The sequence below is a fragment of the Zophobas morio genome, unplaced genomic scaffold (assembly GCF_036711695.1).
Source record: "Zophobas morio isolate AGI-343-1 ecotype UQ-CSIRO unplaced genomic scaffold, CSIRO_AGI_Zmor_V1 ptg000057l, whole genome shotgun sequence".
NCBI classification, from domain to species: domain Eukaryota; kingdom Metazoa; phylum Arthropoda; class Insecta; order Coleoptera; family Tenebrionidae; genus Zophobas; species Zophobas morio.
In genome coordinates, this window is record NW_026972162.1 from 307,746 (window position 1) to 320,005 (window position 12,260).

General features: G+C 37.1%; 2 protein-coding genes across 2 annotated transcripts; both read left to right on the forward strand.

Moving 5' to 3' along the window:
- Positions 1-33: 33 nt before the first annotated feature.
- LOC135143041 (putative sodium-coupled neutral amino acid transporter 10) lies at positions 34-3,224 on the forward strand. The gene is made up of 6 exons (XM_064074876.1): positions 34-329; positions 379-899; positions 1,027-1,312; positions 1,361-1,600; positions 1,650-1,830; positions 1,876-3,224. The coding sequence occupies exons 1-6, from the start codon at positions 243-245 to the stop codon at positions 3,129-3,131; spliced, it is 2,571 nt and encodes an 856-aa protein (XP_063930946.1). The 5' UTR covers positions 34-242; the 3' UTR covers positions 3,132-3,224.
- A 419-nt stretch (positions 3,225-3,643) lies between these two features.
- Positions 3,644-11,857, forward strand: LOC135142999 (serine/threonine-protein kinase meng-po-like). Its single transcript, XM_064074821.1, has 5 exons — positions 3,644-3,861; positions 6,407-6,486; positions 9,074-9,335; positions 10,080-10,362; positions 10,548-11,857. Exons 2-5 carry the CDS (start codon positions 6,418-6,420, stop codon positions 11,662-11,664), a joined length of 1,731 nt encoding a protein of 576 aa, XP_063930891.1. The 5' UTR covers positions 3,644-3,861; positions 6,407-6,417; the 3' UTR covers positions 11,665-11,857.
- Positions 11,858-12,260: the final 403 nt, after the last annotated feature.

The following is a 12,260-nucleotide window of genomic DNA, read 5'->3' on the forward strand; positions in this document are numbered from 1 at the left end:
GGTGTATTGTTAGTTTTCTACGACTAAAATTCAATGTAATGTCTTGGTCGTACTCATAATAATAATAATAATTAAGTTTTTATGTCGTTAGAAGTTGGTTTGCGCCAAGTACTGTCAGCTCAGTGCACATTTTCAGAACCACTGCCTCTGTTGACGTTTCGTTGACATTTACACGTCACTGTCAATCCGTCGTAGAAATGTAAACAAAAATTTTATCTATTTTTTGAATTCAAACTTTAAAAATGGACAACGCAAGCGGACACACCATAAACCTAGCGAACAGTATAATAGGTGTCAGCATTCTAGCGATGCCGTACTGCTTCAGACAGGTTACTTCCATCCACCACTTCGGCCACGTCCTAACATGTTTTTTTTCAGTGTGGCATTCTTCTTTCCATATGTCTACTTCTGATAAGCAGCATCATATCCCGGCTGGCCTGCCACTTCCTACTTAAGTCGGCAATTCTCGCCCGAAGGAAAACTTTCGAGTTTTTAGCATTCCACATCTTTGGGAGTTTGGGGAAATTTTCGATAGAGATTGGAATGATAGGGTTTCTGCTGGGCACTTGTGTTGCATTTTTTGTCGTGATGGGAGACTTGGGACCTGCGATTCTGTCTGAAATAACTGGCGTCCGCATTGGAAATGCGCTACGAAATAGTACACTGGTAGCTTTGGCTGTGTTTTGTGTCTTACCATTGGGATTGCTGCGAAATGTAGATAGCTTGAATGGGGTTTCCACTGCTACGATAGGGTTTTATTGTTGTTTGGTACTGAAAATAGTGATTGAAGCACTTCCACATATCTTCACAGGAGATTGGGTTAGCGAAGTAATTTTGTGGCGACCAGCTGGGATTCTGCAGTGTTTGCCGATATTTTCCATGGCGTTGTTCTGTCAAACGTAATTATAAAAAAAAAACATTTCCCATGGTTTCCTGTGGTTATTTCTTATAGTTAGAGTAAATTGTCTTTCTAGTTCTCTTATTAGAGTTACACTTAAAGGAAGAACTGATTTATGTTATTTGTAGGCAACTGTTTGAAATCTACCAAGCTCTACCAAACGCATCTTTAGAAAAAATGAACAGTATGATCAGAGTGGCAGTGAATATGTGCACTTGGGTTTACATTTTCGTGGGAGCTTTTGGATATATTGCATTTTTCCAAAAACCATTCACTGGAAACGTCTTGCTCACATTCACACCAACCATCACCAGTGACGTAATAAAGTTGGGTTTTGTCTTGTCACTAGGATTTAGTTTTCCATTGGTCATTTTTCCATGCAGAGCTAGCCTCTACTCTCTTCTCTATAAAGGGGTAACAATAAACTTTTTACTCTGCCTCTTTTTAAATCTGTAATTTTAGACTTCATATACTAACCTTCATGAAGGTGGCGCCACCAACTACATTCCTGAAGGAAAATTCAAAATGTTAACTCTCGTCGTAGTATCAGTTTCGCTCATTATCGGGATCATGATACCTAGTATTGAGTTAGTTTTAGGTTTGATAGGATCCACAATCGGGGTTATGATTTGCGTACTTTTTCCCGTAACGTGTTTCATCTGCATTTCACCTAAAAACACCAACGAACGAATTTTAGCCCAGGTTGGTAGCTTTGAAAATCATCTAAGCACAGCCTAATCATTTACTTAAGATTATGCTTTTTGTGGGCGTAATCGTCATGGTTTTAGGAACCTACGCCAACTTGCAAGCCGTCGAAGAAGCTAAAAACTTTCACATTGTAACTGAAAAAGTACCACCGGTGCCGCAGGTCGCTCTCAAACCTAATATAGTGGAACCCGAGAAACCTGTCGTGATGGACATACCCACAACGAGTAAGTTACCTCCCACGTACCATTCCCGTTTATTGTTTTGTTCAGTTAAAATAGTTATCCCCGAGGAGAAGAAACAAAAACCGCCCGATGAACCACCGAAGTTGGCTGAAGCACCACCCCCTGAACAACCCAAGAAAGAAGAACGTCCCAAAGAGGTGCGTCATGAGCCGCCTCAACCCGAAGAACCGGTAGAAAACCAAGAAACACAAAAACCCGGCAAGACTGAAGAGAAGAAAGTTGAGAAAACCGACAAGCAGGAGCCGGTGGTGGAACCTGTACAGCCAGCAGACGACAAACTTGAAGAACAGCGCCAAAAAGAAACAATCCAGAAGGTTATAAAAGAGGCGATTAACGAAAAAAAGCCTGTCGAAGTTCCCGATGAAACGAAGAAAGAGAAAGAGGTCAAGAAGAGCGAGGAAGTTGACATCGAAGCCATTAAAAAAGAAGAGAGTGAATTAAAGGAACAAGAAGACAAAAAAGAGAAAGACCCAAATCAGATTCTTCTAGATACGATACAGAAGCAGAACGAGGTTCAGAAGGAGATAGTCGAGCAGCAGAAGAAGCTAATTGAAGTGATTCAGAAGCATCAAGAGAACCAAGATGTTGATAAAGTGAACGAGGAGAAAGTCAAAGCCGTGAAGCAGATTGAAGACATAGCGAAAAGAGCAATAGAGAGCATTAGTGGAAAAGATAACAAAAACGCCCCAGAAAATATGGACAAGCAAGACGAAGAAAGTTTAGCTGCAAAAGAACCTGGTCCTATTCCTGAAGAGAAGAAAACGGACCGCAAAAAAGTTGAACAAAGAGGGGAAAAAATTACGGAACGTAAAGAAGAGAAAACTGGTGATAACAAAACCGGGGTCGTAGAAGTGAACTTGAAACCAAAACAGATAAAGGATCAAGATAAAGTCAAAATGGTACCGCTGCCGATAGTTCTAGCGCAACTAAACAACGCCACGCTTGAAGCAAAAGTGGTGGAAATGGACGCAAAGAATAAGACTAATAAGAAAGAATCGGATGTTAAGGCAATGCGAAGGGATATCCTGTCAGAGAGCGAATCGGCGAAAGCAAGGACGAAGAGGGAAGTTAGTGACAGCAAAATGGAAAATTTGAACAATGCGGTAAAGGAAGTGTGCGAGGAGTTAAGTAAGTCCACAAGTACTGAAAAACCCATAATTAAAATGTTGTGTAAGTTGTCTGAGCCAAATCTAGAGCCAGTTGATCTAGGGGTCCTCGAAAACCAGAAGATGCCGGATGTACAGCCCCAGAAGCGTGATTTAAAGCAGTTTGCTGAGAAATGATCTGTGATTTGTGTGGTCTGATGTATTTATGTAACGTGCGTCCTGTACAGTTTGTAAATAAATAAATAAATTAATAAATACATGTTAAGAAAAGTGTGTTTTATTCAATAAATATTGTTTATCAACAAATTTAAATCATTAGTTTGAAATTTGGTGGGAGCTGCCATGAACTAAGCTGACTTAACTAAAACTGTGTTAACTTGACCTGACTTAACATCCATTGGCTTACACATCCAACAGTTATTTCTATGCCTCTGGTATAAAAACATGTTATGTTTCAGTAGCTTATCCTCATAAAAAAGTTAGTGGCAATATTGTCTTAAAACACTCTGTATAAAAAAGTTTGTAATTCAGGGATAAGAAAATAAAAACTGGAAAACACCACCTGTTCCCAGATCCGCCACTTCCTTGTCCTCAGACCCATCACTTCGCCCCCTTGCACACAAATATACGGCCGCTTTGGTCAGCCCCCCGCCGCTCCCACTGCACTCCTGCCATAAATACCCCTCCTGTCCTACATTTGAATGCCAGCGCTTTTGCTGGTAGAGCGCCTAAGTGACTGAGCCCCGGCGTCGCGACGCTGACAGTTGCTCGTAGCCGGCGCGACGTGCGTGTCTTCTTCGAACCTCGAACTCGTGCAGAAATAGAGTGAATCCGGCGTGTTATGAGTGATTATTTTTATTGGAGTGTGCACACATGTGAGGATTATGTGATCATCGGATGAATTGAGGTAATTGAGGGTTTCGGAGGCGGCGCACACCTGTTGCGCTTTTGGAATTCCGTAATTCGGGTGCGTTTTATGTCAGAAAAAGCCGAATTGTCGCGGTTTTATATCGGGACGATGAAAGAGCCGAAAATTGGATTGGGCTGGTTTTTTCGCGATTAAGTGACGTTCATGGCTACAAGAAGTGCCGTGTGAGATTGGGACATTTAGAAAGTGAAGAGGTCGGTTTTGATTTAAGAAGGGAATGTATGACGGGGTTACGAGCCAACGTAGTATTTTTGTTTTGTTTTGTTTGAAACGAACACAGTAATAATTTCATGTTGGCGTATTTCGGTGTTAAGTTTCTAAAGTGTAAATAAACAGTGTCAGGTTGTTAAAGTTTACGATGACTTTAATGGGTTCAGGTACACAAAAGCAATTAAATAAAAAAGGTCCTATAATGGAATGATTTAATCAAATTTTCGTATTTATAGCTCGTTTACTTTCACGGGTTGACATTTCACTGATGCATATTATGGTTTTTGACGATCTGCAGTTCTAAATGAAACCCCCTGTAGTTTCAACATGATAAATTTAAACTTTACAAATTATGACAATAAATGTGCTATCGGTAAAATTACTCCCACATATCTATTATACTACAAAAGTAAAAATGAATGAAACAGTTGAATTAAATGAAAACTGATTTATATGTTTATGATTATAAGCAACGTAAAGTTATTAGGAAATTTTTCAAAAAACACATGATAACATATGACCATCTTAAAAATAACAGTGAAATAAAGGAAAGCATGTTACATCACTCCGCTGACAATTAGATGATAAGTTTCAGGGTTTTCATTCTGCGTAGGAAGATTTTGATCATCAGCCAAAATTTGCTTATCTAAAATAAATATGAAAAAATGCACGTTTGTATGAAGTGAATTATTTTAAATGACGTACATACAAATAGAATTATGGCGATTAGGTTTTATTTAATGACAATGTTTGTTGGTGGAGTATCGAAAGAATAAACATGTCTGGTATATTTTTGTTACAAACCACATTTTACCTAAAAAAATGTCGACTTGCCTACAACAGAAAGAAAAACTAAACTTATTGTCAATGAGTGCTGCTTTAGATTTAAAAATCTCAACAATATTTTAAATTTTAACACAGAGCTTTTGAAGGCATTACGACACTGCTATAGTTTTTTGGAATATTGTTAATCATTGTTAAGTGAGTTAGTTAACTAGAAATTTTAGAAAACAAAAACTGATCTAACATAAATTTCTCTTAAACTCTACAGATGCTTTTTGTATTTATTATACGTTACTGAAATATGGCTGTCAAAATTTTCGCAAAGGTTTCCGAAATATCGTTTTAAAATTATATTTAAACAAACGTCAAAAAATGTCAAACAAAAATACTTAGATTGTTTATTAGTTCAGGCTTAATATTATGGTTTGTTTTTTAGACCCAAATTTATACAAGAGTGGTGATGATTTATAATTTTGTAGGCGTAAAGTTTAAACTTGTAGAGTGCAGTTATTTTTGTACCATAGAATTTTATTATTTTCATAAAATTAATGGCTATATAGAAATTAGTTCAAGTTTTCAACTTTATCTTAAACATTTATTTAATAACCTTTTTGAGGTGATAGAAGAACAACGCAGAAATCCTAAAACGTATAACATTTTTAAAATTGTTAGCAGATAATTTAATTTCATACAAATTTACTATAAGCAGTATTTTTTAATTTGAATAAAAAAGACTATTTCTGACCGTTTTCGAAAAAAATACTCTGCTTCAAAAATTTCACCTTCTTCTAGTAACTGTCATGGAAGAAGCTAAAAACATCTAAAGTGACATGGTGAAATGTAGGTTATAACAAAAACAAAATTTATTCTCATTAATTTTTGCCACACCAGATTCGATAAGGTAAAAAATCTAATGTTTAAATCCCAAAATCTTTCTTTTTTCCAGTCAAGTATATCTATAAATAAATGGGTAAAATTTACCATTTAAAACCTACCTTAGTATGAAATATAGGTATGTGCTTGAGAAAAATTGCAAATTATAGGGAGTAACGGAAAACAAGAGCCGCTTGCAAATTAATTTACACCTAATCACGAATACAAACGGTACATTAAGATTCTAAGATTTTGGTATCTACACATCTTATTCCGTAATAAATATCTTCAACATAATTGTTTTTGATCGTCGTCTCCAAGTTAGCTGATCAATTCCACAAAAAAACTTGCAAACGAATTGTTTGCGCAAGGAACACGCTGCCAATTAGCTTTCGGAAATTTTCCAAATAAAATTCAGCAGCCTCTTATAATTATGTAGTGATTCGTTAAAATCCCAGAATACAAACCGTGACAATTTCGACTACTTCCGTCCCATTTTCCACAATTTACATTCGCCGCATTCAAAACAAACCCAATTACAAGTTGCGGAAGATTACACTGTTAACTCCATGGGATCACAGATGCACCACAGCTGTATTTATTTTGTCAAGTTCAATTAAGCAGTTTCCTCATGAATAAAGCAACTTTTCCGTTGCAGGTCACATAGCTATGGGAAGTCTGATGAAAAAATCGCTAGGAGGAAGCATACATCGAATCCGGGAATTTGAACTTGAAAAAGTGAGTAACAGTCTGCAAGAAGTTCCGTATTTTTAGACCCACTCCCGATGATCATTATTTTTCAATTTGGACCGAGTTCAACGCCTGTATTCTGATCGATTAGAAAAAGAGAGAATCTTCTCCGGAAACGTTTCTACAAACGTCTAGACGCGAGATTATGGCAATTATCCAGAATATTTTCAAACGAGAGTATTATTACGTCCGACAAGGCGCGATTTTTACGCAAAGCAGAGGACGAAAAAAATATAAAAATGATTTAGTTACACTCGAAACGGACGTGTGCCAAATGAAAGCATCACGTCCTCTCGAGCGATTTTGATACGGTGCTGTGGAACTTTTATATAAATAAATGCGGACTTTGAGGATGGTTCGGTCCGAAAGAACTTTGAGAAATCGTGCGAGTGTGTGGAGTAAACAAGGGAACGCTGGATCCAATAATCAAAAAAATATTTTTATTGCGAACGCCGCTGCTCACCATCATGGCATTGTTATGCCAGCAGCTTGTTTCGAAAATAGACGAAATGCTTGGCTCTTGGCTCGCTGTTCATTTTCAGGGTTACGTTGTAGACTTTCCCAAACAGTCACCACTTTATCAGATTTGTGGGTGAAATAAATTCAGGATTTTCGCAGATGTGGATGATTTGACGAATTTTCGCTTGGTACTGCGCACGAAGCAAAAGAGGGAAATTTATGGTTACGTTTAAAATCAGGTTAAGTAATAAATTATGCGGGGTGGTGTTTATACAGTTTCTCACTGTTCTGACCTTGGAAATAGTAATAGTTGGGAGTTAGTTTAAGTTAGATAAAAACTTGTGCAGTTTCATGCAATGATGATCAATAATTCATCAAGAAAAAAACGTTAGTTTTCGAAATTTTTAGTGCTTACTAGGTTCTAAGTTACAAATTTATTTTTTTTTTTACCAATGTATTATCATCATTATCTCACTGTCTGTTTTTTATAAATCGGATGTTTTCGGTGCCATTGATTATTACACTAAAAATTTTGACTTTTCTCTTTGTTCAAATTTATAAAATTTTGTTATAATATTTTATGGAGAAAAAATTTCCAATTTGTTGTCTAAATCACCTTACTGTGTTTATTGAAGTTTTAAGATAATAAAAATAAAACTTTACTTAACATTTTAAAAATCGAATCATTTTCGTTTTTCCTTTTCGAGAACTATATAATGTGTTTCATTTTTTTTTGACGTCTGTTCGATACTAAATTTAGCACTATCTCTACCAAAAATTAATTACCTACCTATCCCCACCAAAACCTTTCATGACGTTATTTAAAAATGTACTAAGTGAATCGTATTTAAAATAGCTTCACCTGTGAGGGAAGTTCTGTCTGAATAGCTTCAGACGAATTTTTGAATTTTTTATATGTTGAATTTTGCTTTATACTTATAATCTACTTTTTTCACTCCTTTGACTCTTTTTCACATTAATTTATATTAATATATAGTTTTATCAATTTTCTGATGTACCGTTGAAGTTTCTTGTTTAAATTTCATCGCGTTTTCTATAGTGTTTCATTTTTGTTTGTTGTTTTCTTTTTATGAATTAGATTTTTGTTTATAATTTGGAAGCCACAACACGTTGTGCACGTCCGCAACATCTAAAGAATTTAACACCTTGGTATATCGCAACTTGAGAGAAAATATTGCTGTAGTTAATGAAATACAAGGTCATATGTACAAATATGTTATAATTTTTCCCTGTCATTTCTTATTTTTGTTTATTTATTTCCACCAAAGTTGGCAGCATCTTATTTATTGTAATTTGGTAATTTATTGTTTTCTGAATCATTCAGATATGATTTCTGTAATTTATTTGCACTGACTTTTTCACTTCCTGATTTTTTTGTTTATTTTCGAAATACAAAATCCTGGATTATAAATAAATTGCACACAACCTTCTCACATGAAGCTTGGCTCGTTGTCATATATCTAATAAATAAAGAAACTTACAAAAAGACGTGAAGGTTTATTTTTATAAAAAGATTTACAATGTATGTACGTATGTTATTCTTACACAACATTTTTTGTTAAGTGTATTTTTAGAAATTTTGCCAAATTCAAAGTTTCAGAGTTACTTTTCACTCCTAAAGATAGCTATTTTTTCACTGCAGAGTATTGGCTAATATGATCTTAATTTGTCTCCAAAATGTCAGGATACCTCCATAATTCACACTACGCTCCCGCAGCTTTAACTTTTCATGGATTCTTTCGAATTCAAAACAGCCAAGATATAATCATCACCAGATCAACAAAGTATCAATCCAAAATTGTCCATTAAATACTAACACAGAAAGAAAAATTCTGCCACTGTCAATTAATAAATATAAAATCATCCGAGTCAAGCTTCTCTTTAACTGCTGTGGATTCAAAAGCAATACGGTTTTAGTTCTTGTCAACAACCCACATCACAAAGTCTAAAAAACAAACATGACTCACTGAAACATTCCACTCTTTCACAAAAAAGCTCCAAACATCTAAATCTCCATAGTTTAATAACAACGTTTACAAACAGAAATTTATCAACGACAACACCAGTGAGTTAACTCTGATCTTTCTAATTTCAGGTAAATTTAGGCGACGAGTTTGACATTCTCCAGATCGTGGGCGAAGGATGGTTCGGCAAAATCCTCTTAGTCGAACACAAGGCCACCGACACTGAAATGGTCCTGAAAGCCTTACCCAAACCCTACACGGCCATCAAGGACTTCTACAGAGAGTTCCACTACGGTCTCCACCTAGGAGCTCACAAGAACATCATCACGACGTACGATGTGTCCTTCGAAACGGCTGGCTTTTACGTTTTCTCGCAGGAATACGCCCCTTTGGGTAGGTTCGGAGTATTTCCAGACTCTTCCGCTGATTCCTTTTGTTCGGCAATAAAGAAGGGATAAAATTAGATTAGAGCGCTGATCTCATAACGGGTAACAACCTTTACGTTAAATATAAATTCTAATAAGAAATATCTAGGTATATTTAGAGTAATGTGAGGGTTTGGAAAAAGGACGAGTGCGCTTTCCGGCTTTTGGAGGGGAGAGTTCGTAATTATTTTTTGCTTATTTGGGTGAATGAACCGCAGGCTCAATTATATCAATTACGTGTAAAGCTTGTTTTTTAGTAAAATAGCGTGTTATTGAGATTTTTTTTTTATATTTCCTGTCACGAAGTAAAACTGTTTGATTTTAATTAATTGAACCTACAAAAATTTTAAATCAGCTGCACCGTCTCGTATTAGAGGAACACAGATTTAAAACCGGTGTGACAAATTTCGTCATTGCTTTTGAAAACTACATTAAAAACTAATATTGGGACTGAAATTCGTAAAAACTCACATTTATTTCTTGGCAAACAGCTGAAACACGTTCCGTCTATTTTTACCCGTCGATTGTAAAGTGCATATAAACTATCAATAAAAGACTTAAAGTTGATTGATTGCAAGGAGGAAAGTGATTGACGTTTGTTTAATTGCGTTTCACGATATAAATTTGGTTTCAAAGAATACCTACGTTCTAAATAAGATCACAGTGGCCAGAAAACCACCACTTTTTTTGTTAGTGATTTTTCTATTTTCAGGTGACCTAACTTCCAATGTGTCCGACACCGGCATCGGCGAACTCCACACAAAACGCGTGGCCAAACAGCTTTCAGCAGCTCTCGAACACCTCCATACTCGCGATTTGGTGCACCGTGATGTAAAATTAGACAATATTTTAGTGTTTAAGTCGGACTTTTCGCGTATTAAATTGTGTGATTTTGGCGAAACGAGGCGCGTGGGAACCGTGGTAATGAGGAGGAACGAATGGCTCCCGTACGCTCCGCCAGAGGTGCTGCAGGTGACAACGGATGGAAGCTATATGTTAGTGCCACAATCATTGACAAAAAAAACATTTTTAACTCACTCTAACTGATTTATTCCTTAAAATTCAACAATTCTCTTTAATTTGTCCGTTTTCACTTTGAATTTTCATTTTCCGTCAGTTTAATTGTGCTTTCACGGTTTGATCTATAACCTTTAGAAATATAAAATGTCTTCCTTTTCAGGACAAACACCTCCCACGACGTCTGGCAGTTCGGCATTGTGATATTCGTCTGCCTAACCGGCTGCCTCCCTTGGCAGAAAGCTGCCCTCGACGATCCACGCTACTCCCGCTACCACTCCTGGCAGACCAGCACCATCCCGATCAAAAGACAACCCAAACTCTTCAAACTGGTCTCCTCTAAAGCCCAGAAACTCTTCAAGAAGTACCTAGAACCCAAACCCGAGAAACGCCCGGCAGGACTAGCAGAAGTCTATCGATTCCTAGAAGACCGGTGGATGTCCAAGGGCGGAATGGAGAAGAGCAGCGAGCTTCCAAACGAAGACGAAGGTTTGTGCCCGTCTATGTACAGTTTCCACAGCAGCCCTGAAGAGAAAAACAAGCTGCTTTTTTCTTTGACGCAGTACGGGCTGGAGACTACGGTTGATAGAAGTGCGAAAAAGGACCGAATCCGGGAGTGGATTCAGTCGAGCGTGATTGAAGAAGAGAACGAGGAGGAGTTGGAGGAGTTGAGTGAGGAGGATATCGGGATCCACGATAACCAGACGGGTCCTGCGGGAGAGCGCGTGGAAGCCAGGGGGCCTGTGGGTCACCCTAAGGCTAACGGGTACGAACACGAGTCTAGCAGGCATCGACGAAAGGATAGAAGGGCTTCTGTGGTGAGCTTGAGGAAAGCACCTGACTATTACATACCGCCGATCGACCCCAGGATTCCCCTCGAAGAACAAAAGGAGAAGAGTGCCTCTAGGAACCAAATCATGAACGCGATCACACAAAACGGTACACGTAGAAGCGAAGAAGTTGACAGTAGGAATGTTAATTCCAAGGATTTTTCCATAAGCAGTGCGCTGCCATTCCAGAATTTGCAAGTGATGAATTCCTTGTCTTCCTCAATTGATAGTAGTGATAGTAATAATACCGTGAGGCACAATATCAATGTGCAGTTGCCTCAGGCTGAGAGGTACGTCTACGGGGTCGGGAGTAAGGCGAATGGGGTTGCGAACGGGGTGAGACACAAGTCGCCGCCTATTAATGGGTGGGAAGTAAGTGCGCAGAAGTTGTACAGGGCTTATTCAGCAGTGGAAGTTAGAGGGAACGGACATCATGGAAGGAATAAGTAACGATGAGTTTTGCTCAATAAGGAGATTCGTATCGACTGATTTATATAATTTTGTTATTGGTTGTACACAACGGTGTTATTGTTATGTACCTATCATATATGTAAATACAGCACTTTCTTCTATGTTAAAAATATGTTTGGTATTTGTTATATGGAGTGATTTCTGTTTGTTTAGATAGGAGCAAATAAATAAAGTGAGGTTTTAATAAACTGTGGGTTTTTTGACTATTCAAATTTCAGGTATATACTATGAAAGCACTTCTAAAAAAATGTATTTGCTTTAGAAAAGCTGTTCCAATGAAAACTGAAAATAAACCGTCCCAAGTATTTCGTAAAAAACATTTAAACAAGTTGAAATAATTTTTTTTTTTCAACGAATATATTCGTCAGTCTGAAACGTACATTTTAAAAATACTACGAAAAGCTTGTTCTCGCCGACATGGCTGAAGTACGGGAATATATCTTTTTGGACAATACAAACAAAAAAAAAAACAAAAAACTTAAACTTGATTAAACTGCAAGTTTGAATTTGTATTGTAAATAGTGCGGTTGATTTATGAAAATTCATTAACTTGGTGTAACTGTAACCTACACTTG